Raw genomic sequence first — 15078 nt, forward strand, 5'->3', positions numbered from 1 at the left:
CATCCACATGCTGGCCCCACAGCGGCGACAGCTGCCCTATAGGCAGCAGGGAAGGGCGCAGCCCCAGGTTCCCCGTGGGGATTACTGGAGGCGCCGTCTCCGGGCCTCCAGTGGAGGTTCCGGGGCGGCTGCGCACCCTCAGGGGGCATGGGGTCGACGTCATCGCCCCAGGACCGATACCCAGTGTGGAGGTCCTCACGGTCCTTCCCATCAGGGCAAGCCTCAGTTTTGACGCCTCGTTCGAGAGTCACGTACCAATCTCCTGCCCTGGCCCCCTGTTTGGGGCCAGGCTTTCCCTTTTTGCCCATGCTTGGGCCATAATAACTTCAGATGCCTGGGTTCCGAACATTGTAAGTGGAGGCTATTCTATCCCATTCCTAGGCCAGCCGCCCTCAAATCCCCCTTCGCCGTCTCTAGTAAGGGACACTCCTCACGTACACATCCTCTGTCAGGAGGTGTCTGCGCTCCTTGAAAAAGGAGCGATAGAGGAGGTTCCTCCGCAGCTGCGAGGAAGGGGTTTTTACTCCCGTTATTTTGTTGTTCCCAAACCAAAGGGAGGGGTCCGCCCCATCTTGGACCTCCGAGATCTAAACAAGGCAGTTGTAAAACACAAGTTCAGAATGGTGACCTTGGCATCGGTCATCCCAGTGCTACAGTTAGGAGACGGGTACGCGACTCTCGACCTCAAGGACGCGTACTTCCATGGGGCCATCAGACCCAGCCACAGGAGGTTCCTCAGGTTTATGGTGGGTCAGTACCATTTTCAGTTTACGGTGCTCCCTTTTGGTTTATGTACGGCACCGAGGGTATTCACGAAATGTATGGCAGTGGTTGCTGCATATCTCCGCAAACAAGGAGTGCACGTGTTTCCGTACCTCGACGACTGGTTGATCTGAGGTCGCTCGTACGGGCAGGTAGAAGCTCACGTGGCACTCACGAGCTCTTTTCCTAATGCTAGGACTCCTGATAAATGTCGAAGTCATCCCTGACTTCCTCGCAACAGATCAAATTTGTGGGAGTCTTCCTCGATTCCAGGGTGGCAAGGGCGTTCCTGCCCAAGAGCAGGTTCCTCTCCATAGTGGAGCTGATCTCGGGGCTAACCCGGTCCCCTATAACGACCCCTCGGGTCTGCTCCAGGCTCCTAGGGCATATGGCGGCGTGTACCTACACGGTCCGCCATGCCAGATTGCGGATGAGACCCATATAGGCATGGTTGGCGAGGGCCTTCAGCCAGTCCAGGGGTCTTTGGGACTCGATAATTATGATGCCCAAAGAAATTCTGGACTCCCTCCTATGGTGGACCCAGGAATCTGTGGTACGCAGTGGGGTCCCTTTCAATACCCCTCCCTGACACTGGTCACCGATGCATCCGACCTGGGCTGGGGAGCGCACCTGGGGCGACACAGAACTCAAGGCCTTTGGTCCCCCACCGAGCGAGCCCTACACATAAACGTCCGGGAATTGTGGGCGGTGAGGCAAGCCTGCGAAGCCTTCCTGCCAAGGCTCGCCCACCGCTCAATCCTGGTTCGTATGGACAACACAGCGGCGGTTTTTTTACCTCAACAAGCAGGGTGGGGCGCGATCACCTCCCCTCTGCAAAGAGGCCCTGCAACTTTGGCATTTGTGTGTCGCGCACGGTATCACACCTCAAGCGGAATACCTCCCGGGGTACAAAAACCTGCTAGTGGACACGCTGAGCAGATCCTTTGGAGCCTATGAGTGGACCCTCAAGAACTCTGCTCTCCGCCAGGTTTTCCGCAGGTGGGGTTATCCCCACCTAGACCTGTTCGCCTCGGCAAGCAATGCCAAATGCAGAACCTACTGCTCCCTGCTGGGGCTGGGGAAATATTCCCTGGGGGATGCCCTGACGACCGTGTGGCCAGAGGACATTCTCTATGCCTTTCCCCCGTTTCCCCTAATTTCCAGGGTATTGACCAGGGCAAGGACATTCTGGTCCTCGATCATTCTCATAGCCCCCAGGTGGCCCAGACAGTTCTGGTTCCCCATCCTGGAGGACATGCTTGTCCAGGACCCAATAGCACTCCCTCTAGTACGGGATCTGCTAACTCAACCCTGGGGCGAGGGGATCATGGTTCACCCGGATCTCCAGTCTTTCCACCTAATGGCATGGTTTATCCGTGGTTGAACCAACCTGAAAGGGAATGTTCCCAAGAGGTTCAGATGGTTCTCCTCAGTAGCAAGAAACCCTTTACTAGACGGTTGTACACTGCCAAGTGGCGGCGCTTCTCGTCTTGGGTGTCCCGGAGAGGAGTACACCCGTCCTTGGCTCCTATTCCAACTATTCTTGACTACCTTTTCCAGCTTCGGTCTAGTGGCCTATCTTTCTCTTCTATCAAAGTCCATGTGGCATCTCTTTCCGCCTACCATGTTGGTATGGCAGGAGTCTCCCTTTTTTCTAACCCGGTGGTTAAACGGTTTCTTACTGGCCTGGAAAAGCTGTACCCCTCGGTGAGGGCCCCGCTTCCCGCCTGGGACCTTAACGTGGTCCTCCACAGGCTTATGCTACCTCCCTTTGAACCGCTGGCCACGTGTTCCCTGCTGCACCTTTCATTGAAGGTTGCTTTCATAGTGGCCATTACATCGGCTTGAAGGCTGTCGGAACTAAGGGCGCTAACTGTAGACCCGCCCTACCTTGTTTTTTCCCATAACAATGTAAGGCTACGGCCTCATCCAGCCTTCCTCCCGAAGGTGGTATCACCATTCCACCTGTCCCAGGAGATTTATCTCCCATTTTTTTTCCCCCAAAACCTCACGCCTCCTAAGGAGCGGGTTCTGCACTCCTTGGATGCCAAGCGGGCGCTGGTGTTGTACATTGATAGGACCAAGCCATTCCGTAAATCACAACAGTTGTTTATTGCATTTGGGGACAGGGTGAAAGGGTCGCCTATTTCCACGCAAAGGCTATCAAGATGGATGGTGCAGTGCATCACAGAATGCTATCACCTGGCTGGTAAAACCCCACCCAGGGTGAAGGCACACTCCACCAGGGCGCAGGTGTCCTCGGTGGCCTTTGGTGCCCAGGTACCGATCACAGAAATTTGTAGGGCAGCCACCTGGTCTTCCCTTCTCACGTTTGCAACACACTATGCGCTACCTCAGCAGGCCAGGGAGGATGCAAGGGTGGGCTCTGCAGTCCTCGAATCTGTGATGTAAATATGTTTCTGGTTGTCTTTTGTTCTTAAGTGGTGCCTTATCAGTGGTGCCTAAATCATTTTATTGTTCACCTCACTTCATGACTCTGGTGGTATCACTGCTCCGACCCCTCCTCCATGGGGTTAGCTTGGTAGTCACCTACTTCGAATGGACATGAGCAACCACTCGAAGAAGAAAAGAACGGTTACTTATCTGTAACTGTTGTTCTTCGAGATGTGTTGCTCATGTCCATTCGACTCCCACCCTACCTCCCCTTCGTCGGAGTGTCCGGCAAGAAGGAACTGAGGTGGGGCAGCGCCTGCAGGGGTACTTATGCCCCGCCATGGTGGCGCCACTCCAGAGGGCGCCCTGCTGGCGCTACGGGTACCGCTAGGGAAAACGCTCTGGAAGACGCGGTGCGCACACCTACTTCGAATGGACATGAGCAACACATCTCGAAGAACAACAGTTACAGGTAAGTAACCGTTCTTTTTTTTTAAGTTAGAACCTCCAAGTTTATAATACCCATTAAGACCAATCTGAAACATTGCTTTAGTACTATTTGAGAGAGAATAGGGAAGTACAATCCCATTTAGTTGGCTAACTGGTTAACCATACTGCTTAACTGTTTAACTGATTAAAGGGGCATGAGTAGGGGGTGGGGGTTGTTCCCGCTTGAGACTGCCGCAGAGAGAGGTTGCTCTGGTGTCCTGACTGAAGCAGCCCTCTTTTCTCCCCTCTGTGTGGTACTGGAGAGAACAGTTAAACCAGCTAAATTATAAATCTGTTTCCTATAATTTCCCTCTTTAACTTCTAGAACTGTCTGACCTAGCTTAATGAGAGACTACACCTCGAATGGATACAGATAAATGCAGAATTGGTTACCTGCGCTATTTTGGCAATCTTACCTAATTGTGTAGATAAAATATTGTTTTGTTGTAAACAGCTTGAAGTTCTGAATAGATGAAAAATTAATTTCTCTTGTGAAGTTGTTAATTATCTTAATGTTAACCAGCTTTTTAAATTTCAGGTAAATAAAACAAATCTCACGATGAATGGCTTATATAAACTTCATGATAGATTGGCACAAGTAGCAGGTAAGGTTTTTTGGAAAAAAAAAAGAATATTGACAGTATATGAATAATGCATGCACGCGCGCGCGCACACACGTACACAGAGTCAATGTTGTAGTAATAGATAAAATCAGAGCCCTGGTTCTTAGCTGCAAGTTGCAAATTACTTACCTCTGAAATCACTGGGAGCTATTCATATACTGTGAAATAGGGAAATTAGAAGTACAAGATTGCATAAGCTGTCTTTTGAAGCATTTAACCCTTTTTTTTTTTTTTTAAATGTCAATACTCTAAGGCAGGAGTGGGTAATAATTTTAATGCGAGGGGCCCTCCCAAGATTTTGGTAAGTGGTCAAGGGCACTTCTGTGGAGGGGGGACAGCAGGTGAGATGCAGGATGGCGCTTGGGATAGAGGACTGGAGTGCATAAGGGCGTATGGGGGTGTGAGAGGGAGTTTAGGTGAAGGAGGGGGTTATGATCTGGGGAAAGGACTTGGAGTGAAGGGTCCAGGAAGGATTATGGGTGCAGGAAGCGATATAGGAGGGAGTGCAGGGTCTGTAAGGGAGTTGTGATGTGGGGTAGGTAGGGAAAGGGATATAGAGGTGTTTTGGGTGGTGGCCTGGGGCAGGTAGTATGTGGGAGGATGGATAGGGGCTGGGGTGCCAGAGGCAGGCTGTGGCTGGGATGCACTTACCTAGGCAGCCCCCAGTCAGCAGCTCTGCAGACTCCTTGCCTGTGTTTGCTCTAGCACAGGGAACTCGGGTGTGGGGGTTGAGGAGGCTTCATTTGCTACTTTCAGCAAAATTTCTCAACTCCTATTGTCGGGAAACTGGCCAATAAGCTGGAAGACTTTGCGAGGGGTGGGAACAGTGCGTGACGCTCTAAGGGTACGTCTAGACTACATGCCTCTGTCGCTACCAGACATAGGAAAATGAAGCGGCAATTTAAATAATCGCCGCTTCATTTAAATTTACATGGCTGCCGCGCTGAGCCGATAAACAGCTGATCAGCTGTTTGTCGGCTCAGCGTGATAGTCTGGACGCGCGGGTGTCGACATCAAAGGTATTTGTCGACCACCCCTGTATGCCTCCTGGGATGAGGTATACCTGGGTGGTCGACAAATACCTTTGATGTTGCCACCCGCGCGTCCAGACTATCGCGCTGTGCCGACAAACAGCTGATCAGCTGTTTATCGGCTCAGCGCGGCAGCCATGTAAATTTAAATGAAGCGGCGATTATTTAAATTGCCGCTTCATTTTCCTATGTCTGGTAGCCTAATCTACATGCCTCTGGCGACAGAGGCATGTAGTCTAGGCGTACCCTAAGGCTTCATTCAGCAGGATTAAAAGATTCTAAGGCCAGAAGAGACCATTGTAATCATCTAATCTTTTGGCATAGATAGCATAGGCTGTACAACTTTCCCTAAAATAATTCAGACTATATCTTTCAGTGAAAAAAACACCCAATCTTGATTTAAACTTTGTCAATGATGGAGAATCCTTGGTAGATATTTTTTAGGAACTTAAACCTTATTTCTAGTTGGAATTTGTTTAGCTTCAACTTCTAGCCATTAGATTGTTATACTTTTTTTTTTACTAGTTTGAAGAGCCCATTATTAAATATAGATGGTAATAAATCATCCAACAGTCTTCTTGCATGACGTGTTTGAATTTTTTTGTATTGGTTAATAGCTGTGGAACTGTTTCATGTACTGGCCCTTCCTTAAATAAAGCAATCAAATTCTATTTCAAACTTAAATATATGTAGGGATGTGAAAGTGTAACCGTGTAATTGGTTACCTGATGAACTTGGGTTCATCAGTTAATGTTCATGGTAACATGCAGGTTCCTGGTGTGTGAGAGTAGTCGGCTTAAAAGCAGTTTCCCAATGCGCACTGGCTCCTGGGGTGCGGACTGTCACCCTGAGTGTAACCATTTAAATTTTCAGTGGTTACATGGTTGGTTACTTATATGCATTTAACATCCGTAGAAGATATTTTTATAGGGATATGAATGGGTAACTGGTCAACCAGGTCATGCTTACTGGTTAACTGGCAGGGCTGGAGCTGCTTTCACACATGGGATCCTGCTTAATCAGTATGTAACATTTGTTCATTTTGTGATACCAAGCCTTATTTACTACAACCATTCAAACTCTACAATGAATATGGAGGTTTTTTGTTGTTGTTTACATGTCTGTGGCACCCGCATAGCATAAGTGTGTGTCAAACATTAAAAACCAATTTTTGTAGACAACCATATAGATGAGGCTGAAAGCCAGAGCATAGGATCATGTGGAAATGCTATGAAAAAGGCATCAAAAGAACCAACGTCTCATGGGTTCCGCTCCAGTAACTTCCTCACAAGAGCATTCTTCCTCTTGCAGCAGGTCCTGTCTTGCTTACGGTAGACATACATTTTTGCCAGTGACAGGATACTAAAACAATTCACTAATCAGTTTGTATCTTTCTTTGATCAGCATAATGAAGCAAGTTTCATTATATAGTACTCTATCATAATGCATACATCCAGGCACAGGCTTAAATGTATTTCCTGAACTCAGTGCTTCATCTTGCTGCCTCTTCATGTTGCAACACCTCATGTAGCCACCTCCTGCTTTATGGGATCCTGGTTAACCAGTTAAATGTAATATTTAATATTCTGTTTAACCAGTTAAACTTTTTAACTGGGATTTTATATCTCTACTTAAGACAATTTAGAAAACTTGTAGTAATTTCACTTCCAGTATTTGAATGTTTTTTAAAAAAAATGTGCTGCTGCTCTTGCTTTTTGTTTAATACATGAGATCCTAATCCTATTTGTGGCATCACAATTGATAGTTGTTGCAGTCAGAGCAAACGCTTTTGTTTGGGAGCAAAAGCATCCAGAAGTGTGTCTCCTCAACATTCTTATTTTAAATACGTAGTGCCTCCAAGTATGCTTTGATTGTGTAGATTGCATTAACTCTAAGTTTGCCCTTGAGGACTTTTTAGTTTGTATAACAGTCATGAATAGATCAAAATAAACAAAAGTTTAATTTTACCAGGAGATCATGACTGTGGCAGCTCTACTCAGAGAAATCTTTCCATCCAGGAGACAGCTGCATATTTAAAAGTAAGTAAGCAATCAGAAAAGGTATTTTTCATTAGTTTTTATCTTTTAAGCTTTGCATAAACTAGCATTACAAATTTTATTTAAAAAGCTGGTTTTGCATGCAGTGTACCAATATTATGTATCAGCTAAATACTTTTGTATTTCACTTTAAATGAATTCATGTACCATTCTACACCCTTATGACTTTTATTTTTTGGGGGAAAGGAGAAGACAAGTTTAATTAAAAACTAATGTAAAAATTTCTTCTGTGAATGTGAGTGTAAGTGTAGGAAATAAAAGTATTTTTGCATGTTTAACCTTTTTCCTGTTTCATGAAATGATCCAGAACACCTTAGATATTGTATATAAAATCTTAAGAGAACATAAGGTTTCTAAAATGGAGTGGAGATGTTGCTTGAAAAGCACACATTTTGCTGCGAACTTGTGAATTATAGAAGTATAAAAGGACAGGTCTTCCAGAATTTAGTAGTCAGTAGAATCTTCTTGTTTTGTGACTTTGGTTTTCAGTTGGATGGAGATAAAGAAAAAGCAAAAGTAATACTCCTTTCAGTCTTGAAGTTTGCCAGATATGTATTCGCTAACAATAGTAACAGAATGAGGCCTTTCAACAGGATCTTGGAAACCCCGTCCATATATGCATTTCCTAATAGATAAGGGGAAGAATATAAGAGTAGAGCTCATAGAAGAATGGATTTTTTTTTGTAAATGTTTTTGCAGAAAATCCAACCTTGTTTCTTTTTGAAGTGTCAAGTCCTGTATTTTTCAACCACCTCCATGAGAGAGATCATATCAAAATGATGCATTTCCAACTTTCTGAAAGTTTTGTCTTTTCTGTTTGGTCTTAGTTGGGACACACATACTATTTAGAAATGGGTTGTACCCACGAAAGCTCATGATGCCATTTACATGCCATAGTACTACAAGACTATTTCTTGTTTAAGTTTTTCCAGTTACAGACTAACTCAGCTACCACTCTGAATATTCAGTATCTACTCACTTCAATCTTTTTTTTACGCAAAAGAATATGGTATCTGAAATTTTTGTGTGTGTTCTCATTTTAACAGCTAAACTAAATGTTAACTACTTGGCAAAAATTACTTGCACTGCAAAAAAAGGTATACTTTGAATAATTGGATCCCAAAAATTAATAGGAAGGGGGGAAAGGTGGTGCTAGTTGCACTTCTGAATGATGGGTGAAGAGGGACAGCAACATTCTGTAGTATTGGTATGCAGACCTGGTCTTAGCCTTTTGAGAGGGCTGTAGAAAAAGGTGTTAAAAGTAAAGGAGAGATGAAATGCATCCTGGAGGATTTTAGCAGAGAGGAAGTAAAGGCATTTGTTATGGTGATGAGATTTCAAATCTGTAAATGTGAGAGGCTATACATTGGTATACAGATTTGTCACTTAAATACATTTAATTTAATCTTGAAACTTTCCTATCCTGTAACTGGAATATAAATAAATATCACTTTAATCTAATGTGCAGCACTTCAGTAATTGTGTTCAGTGACAGCATTTTAAAGCAATATAATACATTCAGCACATATGGCTAGGATCTTCTAAATCTTTCGTTCTTTGTATAAAAATAAATTGGTTCACACTATCTTATCTTCTAATTTTAGGATAGTTTGTTAGTCTGATCCTTAGGTGATAGAAAAAGACTTACTGTAAATTTTTTTTACAATTTAGACCATTTTCCTGGGAAGTAGTACTTAAGCTGTATTTAATTTCATCTTTAGTCTGATTATGAAAGGATACTTAAAGGTGAATTGTGGAGTTTACCTGCCATAAATTAATGAATGCTTGCTCCTACAACTGATGATGTGAAATAATTTACAGCAGGAATATTAAGTTAGGAAACGAGGGATTAATTTAAATTGACAGTATATTATGCATTTAAAATCAGTCTTTTTGTTAATTTCCTTTCTATGGTAAATCCTATAGGTTCATCTATAGTTTTGGTTTTAATTGTACGGAATGCTGAGCTCCCCCTACTGGCTAAATGATGGGCTATTTATTGCTGAAAGTTGTGATTCATGCCTCCTTAAAATTGAGAATGGCTTTACCTCTTTAATATCTCTGTTTAAGGGATGTTATTCATTTGTAGTTCCAAAGTTACATATAATCTGCACACATTTGGTATCCGTGTGTGTGTGTGTGTGTGTGTGTGTGATTGAAACTTTATATGAAACAATTAGCATTGGCTAGTAATCCTTTTTATATGGTTCTTACTGATTAGTGTTATATGATTTATTCTGGTATAGTAAAGGAACTTTACACTGATATTACTTGTTTTTCACAGAGTTTAGGTCCAGACTATGAAGAAGTACTTGACACAGCGCTACAATGGATTATGAATAGTGGGGAAGATGTTGGCATAAGGTAAGTGATTTTATTTTATAGGCCTTTATTTTTAAAATAAGTGATTTTTGGCCCTAACACTGTTAAATATTTTTGAATAGGTGTATCGGTAATGACCCCACTGAGAAATTAATTAATGTAACTGATGTGAAATACCTGGAATCTACTAGACCACAGATGTCTTTCAGATGTCGTTTTCGACGTGCATTTATTACTGTAATTCACAGATTATCAATATTGCTTTTGGGTAAGGAATTTCAGTTCAGCCTTTTAATATTTATAAATTGCATTTAAGTGTGTGGGTAGGGCAGGGTCTAGGAATGTTTGCCTTATAATTCTGTCAAATGTTATGTTTCATTGTGTAGAGTGAATTGCCTCATGGTTTAATTGAAATGATAAATTGATATGACTCAAATGTACTACCTGAGGTTTTGGGTAAATACAATTAATTTTACAAACATTTATAGGAAAGGGAAATTTTTGTTGTCATTGGGATACTGATTTGTTTAAACCTTTATGGACAATAGTAATGAAAATGAACAAAAATAATCTATGTAGGGGCTGATGGAGGAGGGGGAGATGAGACCTTCTACATGGAAAGGAAAGTGTAGGAATTTCACAGAACCTGCATATTATTTCTGTAGACAGCAGTGGAAATAAACCTATCCTGCTCTGTAGCACCTTGAAGCTGTAGTTCAGATACTTTTTAACCCAAACCCCACTCTCAACCAAGTTTGACTTAAGGGCAGATAACTAGGTCTGTCACTTTTTTAAAAAATTTTATTTCACTGTATGGAACACCAGTCACTGACTCAAGGTGTGATACAATGATTAATGCAAAAATAATTTAATCTGCTGTACACATACACTGTCTCAGCCAGTCCTGGCCTGGTGGAGTAGAAACCATGGGCCAGCGATGCCAGGAGGAGGATATCTTGATTGCCAGGTGCTGCTGAAAAGTTCCTGCTTTGGGATGGTACCCAACTGCTGTCCTGGTGTGCTAGTGAGCCTGGCTATGACAGCAGAGCTTTAGGCAACAGGTATCACTGGATCTGCAAGTGTAAGGTATGGGCAAAGCTGTGGTCCTGGCATGACAGAACAAAGACCACTGGCCAGGACTGTGAGGAGGAGGAGGAGCAACCCCACTATTGAATGGCTTGTACCTGAGGATGGAGTCGTTCTGTTGTGGGAGGGCCTCCCCTGCTGCTTGATACTTGTCATCCTGTTCAGGGGTCTCTGCCCTGCTCCAAATGGACCATAGCCATTTCACACTTCTGCCTGCAGGGATAAGCTCTTACCAGCCCACTGTAGCTCCATTGTTGGGGGAGAGAGGGAAAGGATTTGTGGCAGTGGGGCTGCTCTGCTGCACTACCAGTGACACCTGATCCATATAGACGTAGGCTGAGGAGGCTATGCTCCTGTCATGCCTAAAGATTTGTCACTTCTATGGAGATAGACAGTTTAGTTAGAATCAGAATGTTTACATCAATTTCTTGCTGTGAAATAAGAAACATTACTGAGTTGATGCAGTTTGTCTGAGAAATTAAACTTACTCGTTTACAAACATCCTGCCTCCACTCCCAAACACTTGCCTGTTGCCAATAGGTGGAGTCCAAAACTTGCAAAGCATGTGCCTTTTTAAAACTTCACATGTCAGTATCTTTCTAAACCTTCAGTTTACATGAAATCTTGTTTCGCTGTTAAAGTACAATACAATTTGTATTATCTTGGGGAAAAATTAATGATCCTTAGTTTACAAATAGCAAAATGTATTGCTCGGCAGATGGCAACTATCATTTTAGTGATATCGGTGGTGCATTTATTTAAAAAAAAAAAAATCTAACTCATTTCCTCTTCAGCCTCAAAACTAGCTTCTATGCTGCTTTGTTGCAAATAGGCAAAACATTGATAATACAAGCAGTCCCCGAGTTACGTGGATCCGACTTATGTCGGATCCGTACTTACGAACGGGGCTTTTCTCACCCCGGAGGACGCGGGCGGCAGGACCACGGCACGTCTGGGCGGTCCCGCCGCCCGCGTCTCCCTGGTCTGCTGGGGGGGGGGGGGACGCGCAGCTAGTCCCCCTCCCCCCCCAGCAGACCAGGCTTTTCTCACGGACGCCTGTGGTAGAGCAGCTGGGGCGCTGCTGGGTCAGTTTCAGCAGCGGCTGAATCAGGATGCCTGGGGCAGAGCAGCTGGGGTGCTGCTAGGTTGGTCCAGTAGTGCCGAGGAGCGGCGCTACTCGACCAACCCAGCAGCACCCCAGCTGCTCTGCCCCAGGCGTCCCCAAGTCAGCCGCTGCTGAAACTGACCAGCGGCTGACTGCAGGAAGCCTGAGGCAGAGTTTCTCTGCCCCGGGCTTCCTGGAATCAGCCACTGATCAGTTTCAGCAGCAGCTGACTTGGGGACACTTGGGGTAGAGCAGCTGGGGTGCTGCGGGGACCTACTCGGCAGTGCCCCGGCTGCTCTGTTCCAGGCATCCAGATTCAGCCGCTGTTGAAACTGATCAGCGGCTGATTCCAGGAAGCCCGGGGCAGAGAAACTCTGCCTCAGGCTTCCTGTAGTCAGCTGCTGGTCAGTTTCAGCAGCGGCTGAATCTGGACGCCAGTTCCGACTTACGTACAAATTCAACTTAAGAACAAACCTACAGTCCCTATCTTGTACGTAACCCGGGGACTGCCTGTAATATAGTATGTGTTTCTGATATGCTAAGATTTTGCTGAATGTAACACACTAGGTAGTTAAACCAATTTATAGAACTATGTAGTGCAAATTTAGGAATAGCCAAAGTTTTAAGTATATCTAAAAGAATATTATAAATTTTAATGCAGGCGTAGGGGTGGTATGGGGAGTCTTGCACTACATGAAATATCGTTGGACAAAAGAGGAAGAGGAGACCAGGCAGATGTACGATATGGTTGTGAAGATTATAGGTATGAATTTTTAAAATATACAACAAACTGGTTTTTAAAACAGATACATTTTCAAAACACAAATCCTTTCTGTATCAGGTGGTAAGTCAAATGCTCATCTTCTGATATATATATCTTTTTTTTACTTCCTCCCACCTCTTTTGTGGCTATGTAATTAGTGTTCTGTTGTGAGTGCATTTCCCGCCCACACTTCAATTATTAGCTCAGTAGTTTAGTGTTCAAAAACTTTACACTGTGCTTTAGACACATAGTCAAAGTTATGCTAACCGTATAACTTTTTCTTAAAAATGGAAATGGGGAAGCAAAGTGGATGGGTTTTACAGTGGTGACACAAGACTCTCCAGTTTGTTTTTAACAACAAAATCTGGCCAACTTTCCTTCTAAAACTGATAAATTGAGTGCTAAAGTAATCTCCAGTGGCTGTATACCAGTAGAAGAAGCCTTTTAAGATATTCCAAAACTGGACTAAATTTTATTTTACTGAATATGAATATACAGAATTAACCCCTAAATATTAATTTACTACTTTTGAGTGACCGTATATACATGCAGAGTTGTTGCTTGCTTAGGACAGTAGCTGCACTTTAAAATTGTCTTAATTTAGGACTTGCTGTTACCAGTAGCTGACCCAACTCCAGAACAAGGATGGAAGGGCAGATATTTTAATCATGTGAGAGATACAATACAAGTTTGACCTCTTTGGTCTGGCACCTTTGAGACCTGAGCAGTTCCAAATGAGGGATTTTGCCGGACTAGGGAACTTCTGCCCACACTATCCCTACCATCAGCCCCTCCTAGCTATGACCTTGCTTCCAGCCTCCCAACTAGCTTCCCTCTGCTGCCAGTCCCTCCTCGTACAGGGCTCCTAGATCTGTGGGGCAGCCATGCTGCAGCATGCACAGTCCTGCTGCTGGGCTCCCAGTTCTGCAAGGCAGCCCCCCCCCCCATTGGGGGTCCAGCTGTGCTGCCAGGCGGAAGCTCTGCTTGGGATTCAGCCTTGCTGGGCAGTTCCTCTGAGCGGTAGCAGGGCTGCCCAGCTCTTTGCTGTGCTGCCGGGCAGCCCTACTCCTAGGTTCCAGGCAGCCCCGCAGGTGGGCTCTTGGCCCCATGGGGCAGCCCTAATGCCCTCCTAGTCCTGCCAGGCAGCTGTGTTGCTGGGCGGTAGTGGGGTTGTCCACCTCCTGGCTGTGCTGCTGGGCTCCTGGCCCCACCACAGGGCAGCCCCACTGCCTCTCCTTCCCCCCCATCCTCCTGCAATGATGCCATTAGGTAGCAGCCCCACTAGGCTCCAGCCTTGCTGCAAAGCTTCCAGCCACCAGCCCTCCACTGGGACTCTATGGTCCTGGAATATCTCTGGTCTTGGACCAGGGATGTTGCCAAACTGGAGAATCCTGGTTGAGAGGGTCAACCTGTATCACAAACATTTGTTAAAAATAATTTTGTTTTGGAGGGAATAGTGACATTCTATTCTTTTTTTAAGTGCATTTCTGTCTTACAAGGCTTGTAAAACATAATTAAAATATCATCCAAGATTATTAAAACTGAGATTTCCCTCCCTCCCCCCCTTTTTTCCCAAGCTTATTTATTACATTTGACAGCATTTTGTATATAGTCCGTTTTGCTGGTTCTTTCCCTGAACTGTCTTCCACAGAGCTTTTTAAAAATCAAGAAGGCAAAAATTATTGTAAAATTCCTGATATTGGCAGGGGACTTGAAGCAGCTGTTTGTATCCAGAGTTGCTTCTTTTTTTTTTTTTTAAAGGTGACTGAATTTGAAGTTGACTTGTAACAGCGTAGCTAATTGTTTGTTGGTTGTGGTCTTCAGATGTTCTAAGAAGTCACAGTGAGGCATGTCAGGACAACCAAGACTTGCAGCCATATATGCCTATTCCCCATGTGTGTGAGTCCTTAATATCACCCCAGGACAGGTATGTTCAGATTATTGATTTAAAAGGCAATGTATTGAGTTTACACATATATAAATGCGTTAGTCAATGAACTAAGTTAATAAATATTTCAAATGAGTAAATGAATCCATCTAAATTATTACATTGCAAGGTCATTGCATTATATAATACTAGTTCAAGTGCAGATGTCTTTGTATTTCACACACAGGTATCATGCACCTGAGACTGGGGATTTCAAGCAAGTAGCATCTGTTAGTCTGCATATCTCAGTTGTTTTCCTTGTGCTCTGAAGAAAGGGCATAAGGAATGGTGCAGCTGAATGCCTCTTCTCTTTCCTTCTTGCCACTGCATTGTCACAATCAGAATCTTCTGCGTTCAAAACTATCTTGGCTTTCTAATTTGTAAATATGTATATATTGTATTTAGTATTTTTGGGTTCCTTCCCATAGCACTTTTCTGTGTCCAGCATCCTAGGGCTAAAGAGGTGTATTTCCTGCCCCTATACTTGTTCTGGTGTTCACCACTGAAAACTGCCTTTAC

General features: G+C 44.2%; 1 protein-coding gene across 1 annotated transcript in view; it reads left to right on the forward strand.

The window, feature by feature from the left end:
- Positions 1-15078, forward strand: part of LEMD3 (LEM domain containing 3) — a 56694-nt gene that overhangs the window by 25204 nt on the left and 16412 nt on the right. The window contains exons 3-8 of the mRNA XM_025188256.3: positions 4184-4250; positions 7271-7338; positions 9641-9720; positions 9801-9946; positions 12531-12632; positions 14457-14559. Coding sequence (XP_025044041.3) covers positions 4184-4250; positions 7271-7338; positions 9641-9720; positions 9801-9946; positions 12531-12632; positions 14457-14559 — 566 coding nt within the window. The remainder of the gene's footprint in view (positions 1-4183; positions 4251-7270; positions 7339-9640; positions 9721-9800; positions 9947-12530; positions 12633-14456; positions 14560-15078) is intronic.

This window comes from Pelodiscus sinensis, chromosome 1 (assembly GCF_052426305.1).
Source record: "Pelodiscus sinensis isolate ZL-2025 chromosome 1, ASM5242630v1, whole genome shotgun sequence".
Classification (NCBI taxonomy): Eukaryota; Metazoa; Chordata; order Testudines; family Trionychidae; genus Pelodiscus; species Pelodiscus sinensis.